General features: G+C 31.9%; 2 protein-coding genes across 2 annotated transcripts; both read right to left on the minus strand.

The window, feature by feature from the left end:
* Positions 1-5,988: 5,988 nt before the first annotated feature.
* LOC110426044 (gamma-tocopherol methyltransferase, chloroplastic-like) lies at positions 5,989-12,333 on the minus strand. The gene is given in 6 exon segments (XM_021441125.1): positions 5,989-6,092; positions 6,336-6,453; positions 6,614-6,817; positions 6,959-7,063; positions 11,715-11,802; positions 12,044-12,333. Coding segments are annotated over 6 exon segments (909 nt in total).
* A 1,134-nt stretch (positions 12,334-13,467) lies between these two features.
* LOC110425927 (polygalacturonase-like) lies at positions 13,468-15,263 on the minus strand. The gene is made up of 4 exons (XM_021441011.2): positions 14,850-15,263; positions 14,366-14,655; positions 13,993-14,221; positions 13,468-13,686 (listed from the first exon to the last, which is right to left on the minus strand). The coding sequence occupies exons 1-4, from the start codon at positions 15,246-15,248 to the stop codon at positions 13,468-13,470; spliced, it is 1,137 nt and encodes a 378-aa protein (XP_021296686.2). The 5' UTR covers positions 15,249-15,263.
* Positions 15,264-22,757: the final 7,494 nt, after the last annotated feature.

Consider the following 22,757-nt stretch of genomic DNA (forward strand, 5'->3'; position numbering starts at 1 on the left):
ATATATATATATATATATATATATATATATATATATAAAAGTGATAGAAATGAGGTGAAACTACCCGGTATAAAAAATTTTAACATATTCCTTTTTTTTTTAAACTAACCTGAGACTGAAGTGGTTCCAAGTTGAATTGATTGAAAAGGTAAAAAGTTGAAAGAATTCATACCCAAGGCCATCCAAACGTGAAAAAGATTGAACTGAAACACTCCTTCAACTTTAACACTATCCAAACTTGAAGCTAACTTAGATTCTATAATGATCCAAAATTCGAGATCAATCTTATTTGAAATGCAAAACTTGTTAAAACTTGAATTTGTAATTTGGAAAGATCCAAATTTTAATTAAACTATCATTTTCAAAATAAGTAAATGAATAAACAATAAATATTTTTTCTTAAATGAAAATTTTAAATTTTAAAAGATAATATTATTATAAATTAGTATCTAGTTACATAAAACAATGTATTTTTAATTTTTTCAATATTAAATATTTATATTTTAAATTTTAATTAATATTATGCAAGTTAATCGATCGATTAAATTTATACTGTTATTTATCAAGTCAAGACACTTTTAATCTCCATTAATGTCAAAATACAAAAATGATCAAAAATAAAAATAAAAATAATATTATATTAATTCGTTTACAATATCATGATTTTGAATTTCTTATGATTTTCCAGTATTAGTGTTAGCTCAATTAATTGATCAATTGAATGTTATATTTTTATTAGGTTAGTATTCTTATGAGTGGTAATTGATACATTTTTTTATAATGTCCACTATTTTTTCGATTAAATATTTGTTTATATGATTATATTTAATGTTAGTGTATAAAATTTATGTCGAAAAACAAAAAGTTGAAATACAATTAAAAAGTTAAAATGACTAAAAAGATAAAAAACTAAAAACACAAAACACTAATAGTGAATGTATTACATAGATAAAATTATAGTGTCATTATATTTATACAAACATTTATCGATCTTTTTAAATTTCTAATTTTTAATCATATTTTTATCTTAAATTTGTTAAATTAATCAATGCTATTGACTTGATATCTATTATGAAAAAAGAGAAAATTATTTGTTGCATTGGAATTTACAAAAATGTCTATAACTCATGTGAACTCGAAACCATCCAAATTTGAGACGATCCAAACCTAAAATAGTTTGAACATAAGACAATTTAAACTTGAAATGATCCGAATACTGTATGATCATGAGTGACTCATCCAAATCTTATAAGTAAGTTAAGAAAGACCCAACTATCATTGAATAAGTATATTCTTGTCTATTTTGAGTAACTCAACAAGCCAACGATAAAAAGAACTATGATTTTTGTATATGATAATGGAAGGCAGCCGATCCATGTTCTTAACATTACTTAATATAATATATGACAGATTTAAGTATGTGTGTCGATTTACAGGGTTTAAACATACTTATTATTCATGTCTCATCCTACATGCACAAATAGCATTTAAAAATCGCACAAAATGAATCTATCACATGTATACTACTTCAAATGATTATGAACTATTATCTAATATGATTTTCTTGAGTTATAAAACAAATAGTTAGTCATATCCTGGGTAATTGCATTCAAAGGTCTTCATAAAGCCTTGGCCCCAACTTCCATGGTGTTTCTTGGTCCCTTGGTCCTGTTTCTTGGTCCCTTGGTCCTCCATCTTCCAGATGACGTAAAATTTTTTCTTATTCTAATCGTATAAACTCTATAACGTTTACATAATTTATGAGAAACCTCAAATTACATTAGAGAGGAATAAGATGAGAAAAGAATTTTACAACTCTAGGAAAAAAAATAATTAGATATTAATTTTTAAAAATATTTTTAAAAATATTAATTTTAAATGTTTATAATTAGCATAAATTATCTTAAATTGATTACGACATTTCTTATTCTTTTTGTATTAGATATTACGTATTTTTATCTTTATTCTCACACGTTACACTAACATTTTTAACAATATTAGTTTTTAATGTTTATAATCATTATAAATTATTTTAAGTTAATTATGATATTTTTTACCATTATACCTTAGAAATTATGAATTTTTGTCCTTGTTTTCAAATGTTTACGTTAATATTTTTAAAAATATTATTTTTTAACATTTATATTTTATTTAATTGTGTGAAATTATTTTTTTTTTGTGTGTAAGAGTTCTTTGTAGCTAGGGATATAAATTGATTTAAATTTTTTGTAAAAAATAAATATTATATTTTTATATTTTACAATAATATTGTGATAACTATTTATCTCTATTCTTAAACGTATATGTTAAAATTTTAAAAAAGTTAATTTCAATTTTACAATACATCTTGTTTATTTAAGTTAATTTATAATTAGGTTATGCATTTTTTTTTGTAAAAATTAAGCTTTTTGATTGCTAAGAGTGAAGAGCCAAAAATAACTTATGAACTTATTGGTTACAATAAATATAAAATAAATATGAAATAACTAAAACCCCACATTTGTGCATTTAATTCCCCCACTCTACGTATTTACTTGCCCATTTATCCTGCGGTCTGCATTCAGACATATTATGTTCGAAAAACGTTCACCATTACTACACGATTTTGTGGACATTAGGTGTAGTTACAATTTTAGAGTCCTTTTCAAACTCCAACACGCCTAGCTGTCTATCTTCAATGAACCTTCATTCACATTATAATTCAAACCCCACTTTAAGTAGGAGTTTTCTAAAGAGAAAATTGTGAGAAATAACCCTCTTCATAAGCTTAATTAAAAAATGGCCTTTATAATAATTTTAATCGTTTTTACTCAATTTTTGACATAACTTGACAACAATGTCCTTTAAACAATTTCAGACAAAGTAAATGGTCTTGGTTTTCTCTATCCCACCATCTAGAAAGAATTTTAAAATTGTTGTACATCCGGCCATCCAACTCTCTCTCACCATCACCATTTTTGTTTGCCAAATGTTTTTTATTTCTCCATCTAGCTTTTAGTTTACCCTCCTAAAGAGGAAAGATGACATCAAAGTATGCATCTTGGGTTGTTAGGTTTTTTCATTTATATTTATAGAATAAAATCTCAAAGTTGAGGGGTTAAAATTGTTTAAACATGTCTGTAAATTAGAGATCTATATGACCTTGGCAACTTAAACTTGGCTGTTGCAAATAAGCAAATCAATTACTTATTAAGCATTGCGTTACTGGTTTTTAAGCATTAAGTCACTAGTTTCTAGGTATAAGACAAAGAAAGGTTTTTAGACATTGCGAGACCGGTATTTAGGTATTGCATGAATTAGGCATTGTGAGATTAGTTTTTAAGCGTTGTGTGACTATGTTGTAAGCATAACGTGATTGGGTTGTAGGCATTGTGTGACTAGATTGTAGGAATTCTGAGATTGATTTTTAAGCGTTATGTGTTTAGGTTGTAGGCATTGCGAGATTGATTTTTAGACATTACATAATTGGGTTGTAAGGATTGCGAACATGATTTTTAGGTATTGCGTAACTAGTTTGTTAGACATTGCCTGCTTGGTTTGTTAAGCATTGCATTACAAATTGATTGAAGCTTATGATTACACATGTTTTTTTTTCTTTGATAAATTGATTGATTGTTACATTTATTTTCTGTTTAATTTTAGTGGTATGCCAAATTTGAAGCTTATCATTATGTATAGTGGTCATTGGCTTAATGATACTCACAAAGATGGTGAGGCACGAGTGAAGGGATTGGGAGTGATTTGTCAGTTTTGGGCCTGATGAAGCTAATTGAAGATATTGTTAAGGTAAACTCATAGAATCACGAAATTGAGCTACATGCATTGCTCAGTCATACTGCAAGGGTTTCATGCCTAGTTATTAGGGATTATGAAGATTTAGCAAGTATTCTGTGAGATACGAGGGCGGTTGTAGTGTTTGTGACAATTAAGGAAGAAAATGCAAATGTTATGCCATATGATCAAGGTGTCCAACATAGTAAGCACATAAATCAGAATTATATTGTTTTAAACATATCACACCATGCAATCCCTAATGGATAACAATGGCAATCACCATTGACATACGCACATGAGTTTGAGCAATTAGCTACACACATGAGGTGTCTGCAAATATTGTCTGCACAATTTTGATAAGAATGTGCATCGAACAAAATACTTCATTCTTGCCAACAAATGCAACCATTGCCCAAGAATGTAGTGGGTCCATTGCTCTTCGCAAACGACATTGTAATAGTTGTGAGTGATGACGATGCCTCTGATCAAAAGAACGATGACTGTGAAGAGGATGATACTACTGACTAAAATGATAAGATGGATGATGACTATGAAAACAATTAGGTTGGTGGGCATGATGATTGTTTAAAGGAGGACAAAGGTGATGATAATGACATTCTAGATTGCAATCATGCAGATGGCAATATAGAACATGCTACAATTGTTGTGTTAGAAGATGTTAAATGTGATAACCATGCCACAACTGTTGTCTTAGAAGATATTCAGTGTGATGACCCTATTTATGACAACCCCATCGCTAGTGTGATGACCCCATTTATGACAACCCCATCCTAGTAACAACGGGATTTGTTCATTTGATGATAGTGATCAAGAAAGATAAATGCAAAGGTATCCTATCAATGGATTATTCCAATGGTAAATATGATATCTTTCCAAATAGTTGACATCGAGGAGTTTAGATCGAGAAATGACCACTTATATTGTGAAAAAGCATTTCCATCCAAGGCTGAATTAAAATGAGCTTTGAGCATGTTTGCAGTAAAAGAGCATTTTGAGATTAAAGTTAAAAAGTCATGTCACGCTCGTTTTGAGGGTGCTTGTAATGATAAGGCATGCAGGTTTGCTATGCATGCAACAAAGTTGCATGAGGAAGATTATTGGTAAGTTCGCACATTCCATAAGGTACACATGTGTACTGTTGATAGTTTGCAAGGTGGGTACCAAACAAGGAGCATGAGGTTAATTGGTGAGCTTATGTCCCTCAGGCTGCAAGGAAAAAATGTAACATAATTGAGACCTAAGGAAATAGTGAAAAAGATGAATCGCAAGTAAAGGTTGCAATACTTGTATGGTAGGGCTTGGCAGGCAAAGGATTATGTGAATAGTCTTATTTTTGGTCCCCCGGATAAGTCATTCCAACTCTTACCTTCGTATTTCTTTATGTTGGAATGTGAAAATCCTAGTGCAATCACAATTGTGGCTATGGATCAGGAACAACGATTCAAATATTATTTCTAAACATACGAGGCATGAATCCGGGGGTTTAAGGGTGTAATGTGTCCTGTAGTTGGTATCGATGCCACACATTTGAAAGGCTTTATTTGTTGTTGTCTGCAAATATGCGAATGAGCATATATATTTCAAGACACATAAAATTTTAAATTTTAGAACTTATAGTAATATTTGTACGCACTATTATTTTATCAATCTTTATTGGATTTTGAATCATTTAACACATCCATTTTAAGTTCTACCTACAACATATTGAAATTCATTAAATTTTAAATTACATGATTAATTCAATAAAATGTCTTAATCAATTATGCGAAACCAATTGTTGATGTCTCCAAACATCCCTTGTAAGTGGGAAAGATTTTTGTAGAATTAAGGAGATTCCTCAATGATCCTTTCTCTACTCATTTTTCCTTTCTAAAATTTAGTGATTGCTTGGATGCAAGATGATTGAATAAGTGATTTGTCAACCGTCTAAGAGAAAAGAAGGCTTAAGCCTGAATCAAGATTTATTAATGATGAAAATTGCTATGGAACACATATACATTTCATGGACTTATTGTCCGTTTATAAGAGCAATCAACAGTTCCAGAAATGAGAGAAAACACCAGACCCACTTTATTGCTAACTTGTGACGGATGGATGTTTCATTAATGGAGTATTCTCTTGAACTATCATCCACCGAGGTAGAGAGCAGCAGAATCAAAGACACTCCTCCAAATATTTGGTTATCATATTGATTTACTCAGGTTTTCGGCAGGTGATAATAGTGTATCTGAGCAAGCCTTTCCGAAGTCCTTCATCCATCAATGGTATGGCCAGTGCTACTTTTATGGATTTTAGATCTAATCAACTCAAAATAAGATCAAATTAAGAACAAGGCTGCAATTGTGTTAAAGGCTGCAAACAGACTATGAAGAAAAATGGGCCCAATGCATATAATGCAGCATGATATAATCTAATTTCCTGATATGCTTGCCATCAGCTGGATTAAGGGAGTTATTATTGTCAGGAAATGATTCGCTTGATGTAATCATGCAAATGAAACTAAGGCAGAGAAAGGAATATAAAAAAATTACAAGAAGTGCTAGACTTAATTACCACCACATAGAACCTTTATGAGGCCTTTCATGTGAATACTGTTGAGCGCATCACTGCTGCCCAAAATGGGAGAACATGCTCAGACCAATCAGCAGCCTTTATATCCTGCATTCATTCACTCGGTAAACTGAGAGTCAAAGACCTGAATCTTAAAAACATCACATCTGCTTAGGGAAAGTTAACTAACTAGCTTATTTTCCCATAGAATTTTAATTTGAATGGAATGAATGAACGAATTCCAACGCTGTTCAAGGAAGTGAATTACCTGGACAGATAGGGACTCAAGTAGTTTGACATAAACAGCACGGGGACAATAACCAGACGAACAAAATGCATTACGTATCCTGTTTAGCAGCTTTTTCTCCCACGGCTGCAAAGACTCTTCAGAGGGACCAAGATCCCTATGGCAAGTTGTCACTATTACTATTGTGCCTCCTGGAGCTGCAACTCGCACTAACTCACTAACAAACTGCCAGTTTTGGAGGCATACAAGAAATTTAACTTAACTTGCCATAACAAAAAAACATGTGCTAAGAAAATTCCATTCAGCTGGAGGAGTCAAACATTGAGAGGAATTGTAACATATTTAGTTGGGACAAAACAATTAAACCTTAGCTTTGTCAGGCATATGATCTGCGCTTTCCATAGACCAAACTAGATCAAATTGAGCATCAGGGAATGGCTGCTTCGAAGCATCCGCGACTTGGAAAGAAACCTGGTAATACAGCACAGCGTTTATGGTAAGCATTTAGAGATGTTAGAGCCATCTTTCCATCAACGAAACTAAATATGTAGCCAATATCACGTGCACATGGCATGGCAATTACTTTACAAACTGAATAAGTTATATTAATGTTGTCAAAATAAACAATTAATAGTCTCTTTTTGTTTATTCTTTCTGGTGCTATATCTATCTTTTTCGTTCAACTATTTTAGGTGATGGTTTTATGGCATCTCTCCCCTGCAAGAAAAATATTTGTATCTCATCAAATCAAATAAAAAAAAATCAAATCAAATCAAAAAACTAAAATTAAAATATTTCAATAAGCATTAATTTAATAATAAAAAGTCCAGAAACTATCTAAAATTACTTAAAATATAAGAAATTAACTATTTTTAATAATCAAAATATAACAAAATAATTCTATATCATAAAATTATCAAATATCCTCCACATTACTCGTTTTGGATAAACTTATCAACTAACACCCTTCCTTCCTTATCTATTTTCACTCATCATTGTTCTCTGATTTTTCATTGTTTTTTAATGAGTGGCCACATCTGCTAATTAAAATGATTAGGATAATTTGTTGATGAGTAGAACATGATTGCTATTGGGCAAAATATCTCATGTTAATTTTAGCACCAAACTGTAGAATTCACCATTAAAACATTTAAGATTAACAATGACTGAATATCTCATACTCAACCACTATGTGAGTAAAAGAAAAGAATTATTTTTTTCCTTTTTAAAAATTCTACATTATTGAGAAATTGAAAATACATATATAACCCCAATTTCGTTTAATTTTTAAATAATTTAATAATTGAGTTGGTGATGTGATTTGATTGATGACTCCACATTCAAATTGATTTTGTATTAATACTAATAAAAAATGACAATATATATATATATATAAGAAATCTAATTTATTACTATCGTATTAATTAAAGAATACTTTTTAGTTGAGGTTAGTTTTTCAATTTTGGGGATTTATCTCTTTCTTACGCTTATTCTAGTCTAACAAAATAAGAACTTTACTAATTAATAAAAATTACTTCTAAAAAGATAATATATGCTTTAGTTGAAGTTTAATCAAAAGCAAAGTATAATATAATTTTCACAAAAATTTCATATCCCTTATGTAGCATCTTATATATATATATATATATATATATATATATATATATCATATTGATATAAACTAGCTTACTTGATTTTAGTTGAGGTTAGGTCAGGATGTTATAATCAATATTAAAATACAATTTTCTTTGAAAAGAATATTAAATGCAATTAATTAAAGCTAGAATATCTTCAAAAATTTTGTGTGATATGCATGTTGGAATTAATCTAAAATTTCACATTTCTCGTGGTGTTTTATTAATGATTGTTTTAAGCTTATGTACTTGCTAAGACATTATTTATAACAATATTCATTCATTAAATACAATGGTTACTGGTAATTTGATAATTTTTAATGCATTGGGTGAAGAATTACAGAAACATTTTTTTAGATAGTAATCTTAACAAGTACTTTTCAAGTATTCTTTAGCATAAACTTTTTTCATAAATTGATGCTTAAGATATTTAATGTGCTATCAATGTATATAAATATAATACTTGAAAAAATTCTTAAATTATTTAAGAAAAATTAAAATAAGTTATTATTTTTCAATTATGTTTAATTAAATCATTATATTTTTATTTTGAACCAAATAAATTTTATTATTAACAATTCACTTATTTTTATTAATTAAAATATTATTTATTATTTTATATACACGTGGTACTCATATCCTACCCATTTTATCACCCTAAGTGTCCTAGATGGATAATAGGTGAGTTGGCTTGAGGACATCTTAGATTTCCTGCCTAGACAACAAGCAGTGGCACGTAAGATATACAGGATGCGTGGGGTACCGCATTCATGGCCCGTAGAGTTGGCATACAGGCGCACGGGCAGCATTAGCAAGCAGCAGCACGCACGACACTCATGGCCAGGGCGGAGCGCCCTTTAGATGGAGGTCAAAGTTTTTGAAATTTTTATATATTATATATTTTTAATAATTGTTAAAAATAATTTTTATTAAATAATTAATATAATTAAAAAATAATAAAATAACTTTATAAACCTCATTAAATTTTATTCAAATTCTTAATTTTTTTTTAATTTTTTAAATTTCTCCATCCATATTTCTCTCTTTTCTTTTCTATTCTTCTATTGTGAAATTATAAAGAGATAAAATTTTTATTGAATTAATTAATTTATTTATATTATTATTATTTATTTTTTTCAACTCTATTCTATTTGCTTATATATTTAGTTTATAGATTTTCTTTTTTAAAATTTCTAAAATCATCTACCATATTCTTTTTTTTTGTTATATAAGTTATATCTTCTGCTTGTCATGATTTTTTATTTTTGTTATATGTAATTTTATTTTTAATGATTTTAATTTTTAAAAATTAAAAAATTATTGTATATGTAATTCTCAAATATAAGTTCTAGTGTTGCATTATTGGTTATTGTTTAAAATTTAAGTAATATATTATTTTTATTAATCTTAATTATATAAGAAAAAATTATTTTGAGTGTATAGTTTTAATGTGTTTACGTTTTATGTTTGTTGAATGGAATTAATTAAGTATAAGAAGAAATTATTAATTATATATATCTATTTAACTATTTATATTAATGCATTATAGTTTAATATTTAGTATTAAACTTAAATATAATAAAATAAAAATATTGATGTTTACTTACTTTAATTTTAGTCGTTTATATTGAGAAAGGTAAAACTTTGAAACAAAATGGATAATAAGTTTCTTACAAATTATTTGGTTGTTTATATTAAAAAGACTATTACCATTGTCGAATAAAATTTTCTTAGAGTACTATTATAAGTTTTTTTTTTATTTTTTTTATTTACATGTTATAAAATTATTATCTATTTTAAATCTTTTGATTATTAATGGTTAAGTTTAATATATTAATTTTAAAAATTTTTAATTTTTATTTTTCTTAGCTTTTGACCCTCCAATAAAAATTGGCTAGCTCCGTCCCTGCTCAAGGCATGCAACCAAACTAACTCGACAAGTGAGCTAACTGTTGCTAGACCCTTTGGCAACGACTCAAAGGTGCATTAAAGTGTTGGAAACGAGCCCCAATGGCCCCTAGCCATGGGGAAATCCCTTGTAACGGCTAGTAGAGGTTTCTTGGCTATAAAAACCCTTTAGGACCCTAATTGTGTACCTTATGATGCTTATACATGAATTTATCTTAATGAAAGCTCTCTTACAGTTTTGTGTTCACATTCTCTCTTGATTGCAATACTCTCTTTTTGGTTGTGAGCCGATCACCCTTAGGTGCACGTGAGTGATCTATTCTTAACAAGTAGGAGGGTCAAGGTTGACTTAGCCACTGAAGCAAACTTATGAAGGCATACAAAACCTCCTGACACTGATATGGTCTTGACGTGAAAAATAAAATTGATACATGACCATATCAGCATGTCACATCTTCATCATTTATTATAAAATGTTAACATGTCACGTTAACGTCATATGGTATAAAATGATAAGTAATATTTAAATTAATAATAATTAATCAACTATTAGTTATAATAGTTTATACATATTTAGAGTATTCTTTAGCATAAACTTTTTTCATATATATATATATATTTATAAGCCTTTTAATATTTCATTGAATAAAAGTTTGGGGTAATGTTAATTGTAACTCACCAAATAGAGTACAAAAAAATTTTCTGGACATAAGTTTTATAGAACTTGGTAACCATGTACAGGGCACATCAGAAAGTAATGCTAAGCAAAAACAATGTCCTTAGGAGTAAAACTCCCACTACTTGTCAAAGCTCCCTAGTTTAAAACCATCTTCTTATTTACTATCAAGGTTTCATTGGTAAATATCTCCCAAACAGACCCAATAAACATCTTTCAATCCTAAACAATCAACCCACAGAGATTCATTTAGAGAAGACAAGAATAATGTCTCAAATCTAAGCCACCAACATTTCCTCCCTTGTTATCCTTGTCTTTGCTAAATGATCCGCACCTTTACTATCCTTGTCTTTAGGTCAAGCTATGCCTAGAAAGTCTGCAAATAAACATGCAAAATGAAAACACCAAATAAGAATAGCATAAAATAAAATGCAGCAAGTATCACCACCAGGCAAAGAAGAAAGATGATTTCTCAACACTGTACCTCGGCAACGAATCAGCAAAAGAATTACCTTGTTTAAACATATGGTGGAAAGAGATTGTAAGGGAGAGATGAAGAGAGTTAATCTCATTGAAAATGTCATTTTTTCCATGGCCGTAGGTCATTTTTCTCAACCCAAGCAAGTGCAACCTTAGAGTCAAATTCAATAGAAAGTGGAACACTTGTGAAGGGAGAAGTAGCAAAACCACGCAATGCTTAAAGAATGGCCATAATCTGTGAAGAGTTCCATGGCTTTTACCACCAACACATGATGTCAATGTCATCGAGACCCTCACAAGCATGAATCCAAAACATTGCATGCATCTTGATAAGGAAAAAAATTTCATCCCCGTCCCGCGCTTTGTTATCAAACACCGTTTCATTTCTCGCTAACTAGGAAGACCAAAGACTAGCTCCACAAACCATCATCCATCGTTTATAAATAGTACCAAAAAAAGGGCCTTCAGACCATGATTGAATACAAAAAGCAACGAAATCCAGTTGACTCCACCTAAAACCCCATCATTTAAGAACAAGACCCCACACATACCAACTTAAGTTACATGTAAGTAAGATATGAGAGCTTGTTTCTTCAACAAGACTAGACCAAAGGCATCGAAGTTGTTTAAGGATGAACTGAACACCCCTTAATGGAAGGAAATGTTTCGTGGGAATAGAGTCGTTAATTGTGAGCCAAAGAAAGCATTGCAGCATGGTGGAGCAGAAATTTGCTAAATGGAATAAAACCAAACCTTGCGATTGAGCCATAGGATTCCATTTCCCAAGAATATAAGTTATGTTGAAAACTAATAGACCAAGACCCATTATTCCAAGCTTCAAAAACTTTCAATTCCTTCAAATTGGCCAAACAGAAAAGGCCTGGAAATTTTGAGCTAAAAGGAACATCATCAATCCATTTATCAAGCCAAAAGAATATAGTGGCACCATCACCCACTATCCAACGGCATGCTTTATCTCCCACAAGATTTTGAACTCCTTCATTTGAGGGAAGATTGACAATAGATCTCCTAACAGTAGACATTCTCCCCGTATTTGATATGTAAGGTAACCAATGAGAATGACCATCACTATATTTTGTCCAAATTCATCCGCCTCCATAGTGCTTTATCATCATTAGCATACCGCACCACCATTTGGCGAGAAGGGCCAAATTCTTGTACTTTAGGCTTGAGATCCCCAAACCGCGAACCTTTTTTGTTTACATATCATGCTCCATTTAGCCCTTACTATCTTCTTTTTAACAATTGCGCCACCCTATAAAAAAATTCTCCTCAATTGCTCAAGTTTACAGACGACCCCATTAGGAGCCTTAAAATGGAAAAAATAGAAAGTAGTGAATTGAGCATTGAATTAATGAGAGTGATCCTACCCCCAATAGATAAGTATTTTTTTTTTCTCAGCCAAAAGAGAAAGGATATATTAATGGTAAAAAAGTATGTACAAAAATATGAACAATGGTACCACTCAAAGCAGTGAGCAGTGATGCCACTCAAAGCAGCAGCACAACAAAAGGCTGAAACAAAATGGTTGGAAAATAGATATAAAATATTAAGCAAGGAAGGTTGAGAACATGGAATACAGAGTCAGGCCTGATCCCACAACATAAGATCACAATAGATAAGTAATTGCGTTGCCAAAGGGCCAACCATTTCTTGAAATTATTAATAAATGAATACCAAGTACTGACATGTCAAGGGTTTGCACCAAAAAGAATATTCAGATAAGAAGAAGGAAGAGAGCCCATGTCTCAATATAGAATATCCGAGATATGCTTACCAATGTCTTCAAAAATCCCCATACGATAAACATAGGATTTATGGAAATTGATATGGAGACCTGAAGCCAACTCAAAACCATGCAATAATCTTCATACATTGAGGGCACCTATATATATATATATATATTAATTTTTACTTTTGGGATTAAGGATAATGGTTCATAAAAGGTGAAAAATAAAAATAAATTAAACATATAAAAAACATCCATCACATCCACATTGCTTAATTTAGAATTTCTAAATCAATAAATAAAATTTGTCACATTATCTAAAAGAATAATTTACATCCAATCAAGGGCTGCAAGTTAATCAGCCACATATTCTACATGTACGCAAAAGAAGAAGGGCAAATAACTCTTCCCCTGTTCATATCCATGATTACAAGCAACTATTTGGTCGAACTAAATCAAATGCCTTCCCGACCACATTGCTACAGGATGATTGGGCAGCTTTCTCCAAGTATGTTAAATTGACGTTTTGCAAACGTATTCCAGTGCATGGTTGCTTGGCACTACAATCAAATTTTATGGCTATTGGTGTCGATGATGTCCCTCGAATATTTTTGTATAAGATGTCTCTAATTTTTATTCCGGATACCTATAATAATTGAAGGAAAAGAGATAAGGAATTGAAAGAACAAACAATTATACCTCGTTAGAGTTTTTAAATTGACATTAATGCATATCGTCTAAGTATATAAAATAAAAGACTTTGTTTTATTCGAGAAAAAGCATGTTCAAATTAAACTCTTTAAGAGTAAAGATATATACACTTATTATTGAATCAAATATTTAAATATAAATTAATGATATTTTTAAATGTGGATGGTCCAACTATTTTAACGTCAACAACGTTGGAATTAATATTAAAAATTTGAAACAAGTTATGAGAGTTTGGTTATACCTGACCAGGGCAATTTAGGTTGTGAGGGCAATAATTCTGGTCAATTACAATGGGGTTTTGCACATTTCTCATCACAGAGTTTATAAATCGAACCCCTTGGACAAATCCATTACTAGGTCTAGCCCATGACTTGATCCTCAACCCATTTTGGGTGCCAGAGAAAATGGTCTTTCTCACTGTAATATTTTGGACCCCTTCCTCTTTCAAATCCCTAGCCAAACTTCCAATGCTGCGAGGTGTAAATTAACCAACACTAATCAATATCAATATAAAACCATGGTTTCAAAGATAAGAAGAGTAAGTGAAAAAAAAAAAGCTTATATGCATTGCTTCATTTTTAGTAAAAGTATAGATGACATTTAATATATCATACCTAATGCCATGGCCAGGGCCACAAGTGACTCGTTCGATCCATAAACTTTTGGTGCCGGGGCCAATTGAGATGCAGTCATCTCCGGTTTTAATGGAGCAGTTTATGATTTCTACATTTGTGGATAATTGGACATGGATACCATCAGTGTTGGGGCTATTACCAGCAGCTATGATCTTAACCTCTTGGATGTGCACATTTTGACAGCCATTGATCACAATGTGAAACATTTGGCTATTCAATGACGTTAATCCATTGATCCTAATGTTGTTGGAGTTGGTAAAACTCAACGTCTGACACTCACACAATAAAAATTTCCATGTCAACTTACAAAACATCTTTAATTATGAGATATCCTAATAATTGCATTAATCTTCTATCCAAATTATAGATTTCAAAATGTAAATTTGATTATAATTGCAGTATCAAGTATGTAACTAAATCTAAAGAAAGGAGTTTAATAAGAAAAATGAATGGAAAAAAGCACCGTGGCTCCGGAAGGACAATTGGTATGGGAAGCTTTGCAAGCCCAGAGAGCAGGTCCTTTGGCATCAAGTGCACCACCAATGATAGAAACACCGCTGACTCCTTCAAAGCTAAGCCAATTGGCTGATTTTCCAAGTACACTATAATCTCCAGGAGCCACAAGGGTGCCGTCTATTCTTATGGTGATTTGAGGGCTTTTGCAGTCACCTTCAAAAGCCATAGAACCAAGCAAATACCGCCCTTTTGGTACGTATATCATGGTTGAGTCTGCTGAGCCACAGGCTGCATTCCATGCCTCGAGGAAAGCCTTGGTCGAGTCTGTTTTGCCATTTGGTTTTGCCCCAAAGGCTAACACATTAATCTTTGTCGCCGCAGCAGATGCTGAATTTATGCCTAACATAACAAAGAGAATCAGAATGATTCCTTGAAAAGGACTAGAAAGCTTCATTATGTTCGACATTTTTATTTTCTTGCTCTGCTAAGAAGGTGAGCAAGAAGCAATGGGGGAAATTAGAGAAAAATTGAATGAAATTGGAAGCTGAAGTGTTAAGCTGATTGATGAAGGAGAAGTGTAAGAAGACTGGATATTTATACATGTCCATTTTGAGGAAGAACAGGACATGCTATGGTTTCGGATAAAGACTTGAAAAGAGTATTATTGTCAAGTTGTTGGATTGAAGAAAGCTGCAATGCCTGAAACCAAAGCCTCCCTTCTCTGTGTGTATAGGAAATACAGTGTACGCTGCACCAGATTACTTCGCTCCGAATTCATTAAATACATGCTAACTCATTTGTGTTGAATGCAAGCACATATTTCTGGTGCTTACTTCTACATGAGACAATTTAGTATATATTTTATTGTAGAGATGCTTCACCCAACTGCAGCAGCCATGGAAATGATTGCATACAAATTAAACAAACTAGTTTTATAACAATTAAAATCACCTTGGGATAGGATGTCAACATGGATATGTCATTTTTTTTTATAATTTCTTAATTTTGAGATCCAAATGTCAAATCCTTATGAATAATAGTAATATATTTAAGAAGTGTGAAATTCAGATGCCTTTGGATAAATTGTAACATAAGTTTAGTGTACTATTTGAACTGAATTTTTACCTGAACTCAAAGCACTAAGTATATAACTCCTAATTCTTTTGTAATTCAATACTAACAAATTGCTTTTACCACAACATTGAGTAGAAATGTTGCAGTATCCCGAAATATACATAAACTAGTTTTACAATTGTAGCAGGATGGTGAAAATCCGCAGTATGGAAGTGAAAACTATTAGAAGGGTTTTACAGTACTCTTTCGCAGTGAAACACTCATGATGAATCAATTATCACTGCTATAACAGAAAGGAAAAGCCTAAATTTCAGGCAGTAAATGAAAGTTGTGAAATAACTGTACCCACAAGAATGATGCATTACCCAATAACAAAATGATTGCTTCAAATCTTTCATCATATGAGTGTGTGATAACATATATATCAAAAGGGCATAAAGAAAACTACTGCCAATAATAACATTCATATTTTTTCTCTATTTTTTTCTTCACTAACAAATGTTACGAAAATCGTCCCCGAGCAGCTCCCATCGGTGAATAAAATTTGAGAATCCATTTTAGTTGTTTTGAGTATGAATTTTGAGATAAATACAAGTAAAATTTATGAGATGAGAGGAGATTATCTTTTGACGTATAATTCAAAATCTTTATGTATGCAAAAAAATTATCAAAATTTACAGTAGCAATTCCAGGGTGATCATCAGTTTTAGTCACCAACAGTTAACTTTTCTACCTTCTTTTCATTCTTTACTTAATTAAAGACTTAATAATTACCCAATTACAAATAAAATGTTGATTACTATAAATCAAAAAAGGCAGTTTAATTATTTAATTGGTATCACTCATCCATTATATAAGAAACTATTGTGATTGAGCTAAGGAGAATAAAGGCAGGCAGTTAACTTGATGTTGAATCAATGTAATTATGTGTAAAGCCTCTTTTGCATCAATATGCATGCTAACTTTGTACTCTAATATACTTTAATGTCGGCAGCTTAGAAATTTGCCTTCATTATCGCGGATTCAATTATTTTACTAGCTCCCCACCATTTTCCTTTATCATTTTCTCTTGGAATAATTTTGTACCCAAGTCTTTATTTTCCAATGAAATTGATATATAATTAACAAGTGAAATTAAGAAGAAACAAAGCTTTCGTACAGGATATAGGAATGAACCATTTGATATACATTTCCTCCGAGCCTTGTGAAATCTCAAAATTCTTCCAAAAGTTTAGTGGAAATTTTCTCAAGTGTAATTTCGACAATCCAGTACTAGGGGAGTTAGGTCTCTCGAGTTGTTATGGAGTGTTGAGAAATTTTAAAAGTAATAGTTTTAGAGATATTTTGTGAATCATCGCGGTTTTGGAAAAAGATGGTTAATTATTGAATTAGACACTTTAATTGTTGTCCTTTGAGTCTTAAACCCTTGTAAAAGATCTTACAAACTATGGAAGCTTTTTTAACAAATTGATGTTCTATGGGAGGTCATTGGTTGTGTTTTCTTTTAGAATAATATTTAGAAAAGTTTGGGTATAGTTTTATGTTGCTTAGGTGCTATGTATGGTTACTTAGCACTATAGCATTGTAGCAATTAAATATTTTAAGAACACTTGTTAACAGCTTAGACAAAATAATAATATAAAGCCACACTTATTAACATTTTTATCGAAGAAAAGAACAAGCCTAGCTAGACGTGCATTAAAATTATCCATGGCACCAATTAAGTCCATGACCCCAAAAAGTGCCATGCGGCGGATCATTGGTCAACAATAGTGCTAGAGTCTTGACTCTAAAGGTGAATGGCTCAATGATTACTCAAATTTCTTCAGGTTTTCCAACTTTTCAAGGTCAACAATTTGTTTAATCATTATTCACAAACAAGTAAAATGCAAATTACTTAAAGTGATCAGTCTCTTTGGTGGATTATTTCTGAGATAACTGTAACGTATTAAGCCCTCTAACCGTACTGCTCCATGTACTTGGTTAATGAACCTGCAAAAATTATGGTAATCCGATCACCTTCTTTAAGAACATAGCTTGAAGCAAAATTAAGTGATAGTCCATAAACCTAATTCAACTTACCCATTTCGACGGCTTGCATGCATTGAGACAATAGAATATAAGAGAAAGTAAGTTTGTTTAGTTTTTTTAAAAAAAATTTCTTATAATAAGCATGTTACTCTAAGTTAATCCAACACATTCCACGTAAAAGATCCAAATCCTAAAGATATGACAGGTGGCATTTGCTTGACTGTCAAAATTAATAGACAAGCACAACAGAACCCCAATGTAAGATACAAGCAATGGACCCTGATATGTGACAACCTTATTTTCTCTGTCTATCTTTCTCTCATAGTTTATGTTCCGAAATCATCTGGTGCCCTCACTGTTCTGGCCTTTGCATTAGCCCCTAAATTGCTCGACTCAACATATCCGTCGGAAGACATAAAAGTTACGAAGAGTTTCGAAGAAGCTAGCATCATTTATATATGCTGGACAAAGTTGTAATTACATAAATAAAATGAAGGACAAAAGAGTAATTATATATTCAGTAACTATGGTAAAAATAAAATAACTAAGGTAGTTAGCTGAGTAAATAAGATAATAATATATTCATCACTCTTGCTCAAGATGAGTTATGAATGTTGATAGTACTCATTTTGCATAGAAGTGAATGGAAAGGTCCTACTTGTAGCGCCTTTGTGAATAAATCAACATGTTGTAGCTTGGTGGAAAACATAACACGGATTGATGAGACCTTCTAGAACCATTTCCCTAATAAAATGGTAGTCCATCTCTATACGTTTGGTGCGCTCGTGAAATATGAGATTTTTACAAATGTCTAACACGAATTGATTATCATAAAACAGCTTTACTGCATTTGGATGCTCCACATTAAAATCCTTAAGCAAGTATAGCAACCACATTATTTCACAACAAGTTGCCACCATTGATCTATACATAGCCTTGGTAATTTTTTGCTACAACACTTTGTTTAAAGATTTCCTAGGCAGTAAATCATAGCCCATCACTGATCTTCTAGAATCGGGACAACCAGCTCAATCACTATCATTGTAGGCCTAACATTAGATGAAAATGAAATTAATTCCTTGACCAAAAGCAGCCTTAAGATACCTCAAAATACAAAATCCATCTTGTAAATGACTATCACTAGGCTTATCCATATATTGAGATAATAAATGCATTGCATAAAAGATACCAGGCCTTGTGAAAGTGTGATATAATGACTTCTCAACATGTTGTCTATACACCATACTATCTTGTAACTAATCTATCTTTGTTGCCGTGGATACTTTATGATGATAGTCAATTGGTGTAGAGATGGGTTAGCACCCAAAAGACCATATTCCTACAAAAGATCCAAAATATACTTTCTTTTGACAAAGAAAAATCCCCTTATTAGATTTGGCTGCCTCTAAACTAAGGAAATTTTTAAGTTTCCCTAAGTCTTTAAGTTTAAAAGTGGAACTTAGGTAAACCTCAACCTCATTGCTAAGCTCCAAAGAAGTATTATCAATCACAATATCATCAACATATACTAATAAAGCAATAAATCCTCCATTTGTAGTATTCTTAGTAAATAACAAATAATCAGCTTTTGATTGCTTAAAACCATAAGCTAACAAACAATTTGTAAACTTTAAAATTGCCATGAAGCTTTCTTAAGGCCGTACAAAGATTTTTGCAAGTTACATACCATTTTAGCATTGGTAGGACACTTCTCCTTAATAGGATAACCCTGTGGCAACTCCATAAAAACAGTTTCATCTAAATCATCATTCAAGAGCTGAGTAAAAAATAATAATAAATCATCATTCAAGAATGCATTGTTGATATCAAGTTGGGTGAGAAACCAACCTTTGACTGTTGCTAAAGCCAAGAAAAGTGTGATAGTGGTGTATTTAGCCACTGGACTAAACATTTCTTGATAATCAAAACCACTATAGTGATTGTAACATTTAGCCACCAATCAAGCTTTATAACGTTTAACATTACTATCAGCATAATTGCTTAACTTTGTAGACCCATTTACATCTAATTGCGTGACAATTATTGGGTAAAGGCATCAATGTCCAAGTCCCATTTGCTTTCAACGCATCCAACTCACATTTCATATCCTCTCCATAAAGCATGCTTTTATAGCTTAATGGTAATATACAAGTTTAGGTATATGAGATAAAGAAGGTGTAAAAACTTTATGATTATTGGGAAGTTGATCATTAGATAGATATTTAGTAATAGGATGTTGAGTAACAAAATTGGTTTGAAAAAGAAAGGTATAGTGATAGGCTTCAAGGTGTTTAGGTGGGTGTCTCTAGCTAGTACTTGTCTTAGGTTATAAGGTAGAAGGTTTAGAAATGGAAATGTCATCCCAGATTATCAAGATCAACATCGTTTGGTTGTTTATTGATGAGACACAGGAATTTATGAGTTTGATCCTTAAAAAGACTAAGTTGAGACATTAGATTGTTGATAACTTCTTCACCAACATCATCAAATTGAGCTATAAAGACTACATTGTTAGCAAAATGAGAAAATCCTTTCCTAGCATTAAACTTGTTCTTAGTAAACTTGTAGTCTATTGGAAAGCCAATTAAGCGATAGCACTTCTCTTTCAAGTGCCCTTTTCTTTCAACATTGAGCACACACAACATCTACCTTACTTTTAGACTTTCCCTCAGTGACAACAAACATGGTAGAGGATTTAGTAAGAGGATGTAACTTGACATGAAAATTTCTTTGATTTTCTTCCTAAAAACAAGATTATAAATGTCATCCAATGATGGAAAAGGCTTCACCGTGATATGTGTCCTCAAAGCAAAGAAACTATCATTTAATCCATTAAGAAATTCACCTAAAAACATTATCTTTAGCATTCTAATCAACAAAGGTTTCAAAACCACTATAGGTACATTTTGGCATAGGTCTAAAATTTTTAAATTCTTCCCAAACAAAGTTCAACTTAGTAAAATATAGGCCTATAGATCTGTTACCTTGAGTAATTCCATTTAAAGTGTGCTGGAAATTGCAGATTCGCACATCACTAGGTAGTGAGAACCTCTATTTAAAAGTGTCTTAGATCTGAGCCATTTTGTCCTTGTAAAACATATTAGAAGCAATTGGTTGTGTCAAGGACTCTAAAAGCCATGGCATAATTAGATTATTACATTTCGTCCATGGCATGTAAAGCTTGTTAGTTTCAGCTAGTTGTGAAATCGATCCAATGATAAACCCTAGCTTGTTCTAAATGGACAAAGAAAAGGTAAAAGACCTACTTTAAACCAAGTAATTTGTAAAGGTGAACTTTAGTGTATCAGAAACCAAACCATAGTGGTCCAAGTGATGAAAGAAAAAAGGGCAATTGTGGATCTTTAATTGACAAGGTCATGAACTTAGAAGAAACCAAATCATACATTGAAACCACCAACAAATGAAATCTTAAGATGGAATGGGTACAGTGGGTATAATGAGTATGATGGGTACGATGAGTATAGTAGTCAAGCAGCTACGTATGGTGGTCAAGTGGGATGGAATGGAGGTAAAAGAGTAAACAATAAGGCAAGGAGGAATGTAGGGAACGGCCAAGGTGGTGTAGTGACGGTGTTTACGAATAACTTACCACTACAAGTAGATTGGAGAAAAGTAAAGGCAGTGTGTCAACGATCTGGGGGAGATTATGGATGCGTTTCTCCTTATCAAGAAAAGCATGAAAAGATGGAAGATGGGGCTCGTACATTTCAGAACAATAAAAACAACCAACAATGCAATCAAGAAGCTAAATGGTTCATGGTTGTTGGAGGAATAGTGTTGTGAAAGAACATAAGGAGGAAGAGGAAAGAGGAAGAAATGATGCTTAGGTGGGAGAGAGGGCAATTGAAAAGAATAGGTCATATGCGATGGTAGTACTAGGTGGTGGAAAACCAGAAGAATTACAGATGAAGGAAGAACAAATAGAAAAGGGAAAAATGTAAAAGTGTGAAGGGTTTGTTGATAAAGAGAGACTACAATGGCTGAGACAAAGTGTAATGGGGACATGTAGAAGTCAATCAGAACCTGAAACGATAGCTAATCACATGAGAATGGATGGGCTTAGGGCATTGATGTAAGAAGATGAAATGGCAAGTAGTTCATTATATCATTCCGTAACAGGGGCTTTTTTGAAGCCATGCAAGACTTAAGATGGACGCAGCTTGGGGAATGGTTTGACGACATTATAGAATGGTCGGAAGAAGTGACAGTAGAAAGTAAAAGGATTTGGGTTACTTGTCATGGGGTGCCGTTGCATGCATGGAATGTCTTCACATTCAAGAGTCTAGCAAACACAATAGGGGATTTTATCTGTATGGATGGGGAAACTTTGAAGTTGCAATCCTTTGGCAAAGAGTGATGTAGGTAATAACAACAAAACCTAGTAGATTAGATGAAGTTGCAAGATTAAAGGTGGGAAAGAAAGAGTTTTAAGGTGAAAATGGTAGAGATAGAGGACAATAATGTGCATTTTTATCAATGCTATTACAAATCACCATATTTGAACCTAACAAAATCAAAAAATTATGGAGGAAACTCAGATTTCTACTAGCTCATCACAAAACTCTAGTAAAACAAGGTGGTCCGGTAAGAAGAGAAAGGCCTGTAACTATGAATTGACGTAAGAAATTAACAATGAGGGAAATTAGAAAAAAATTGAATGAAATTGGAAGCTCAAGTGCTAAGCTGATTGATGAAGAAGAAGTGTAAGAGAGAATTGGATATTTATACATGTCCATGTTGAGGAAGAACAGGAACTGTTATGGTTTCGGATAAAGACTTGCAAAGAGTA

The sequence above is a fragment of the Theobroma umbraticum genome, unplaced genomic scaffold (genome assembly GCF_002168275.2).
Source record: "Theobroma umbraticum cultivar Fairchild unplaced genomic scaffold, ASM216827v3 scaffold_12.1, whole genome shotgun sequence".
Taxonomy (NCBI): domain Eukaryota; kingdom Viridiplantae; phylum Streptophyta; class Magnoliopsida; order Malvales; family Malvaceae; genus Theobroma; species Theobroma umbraticum.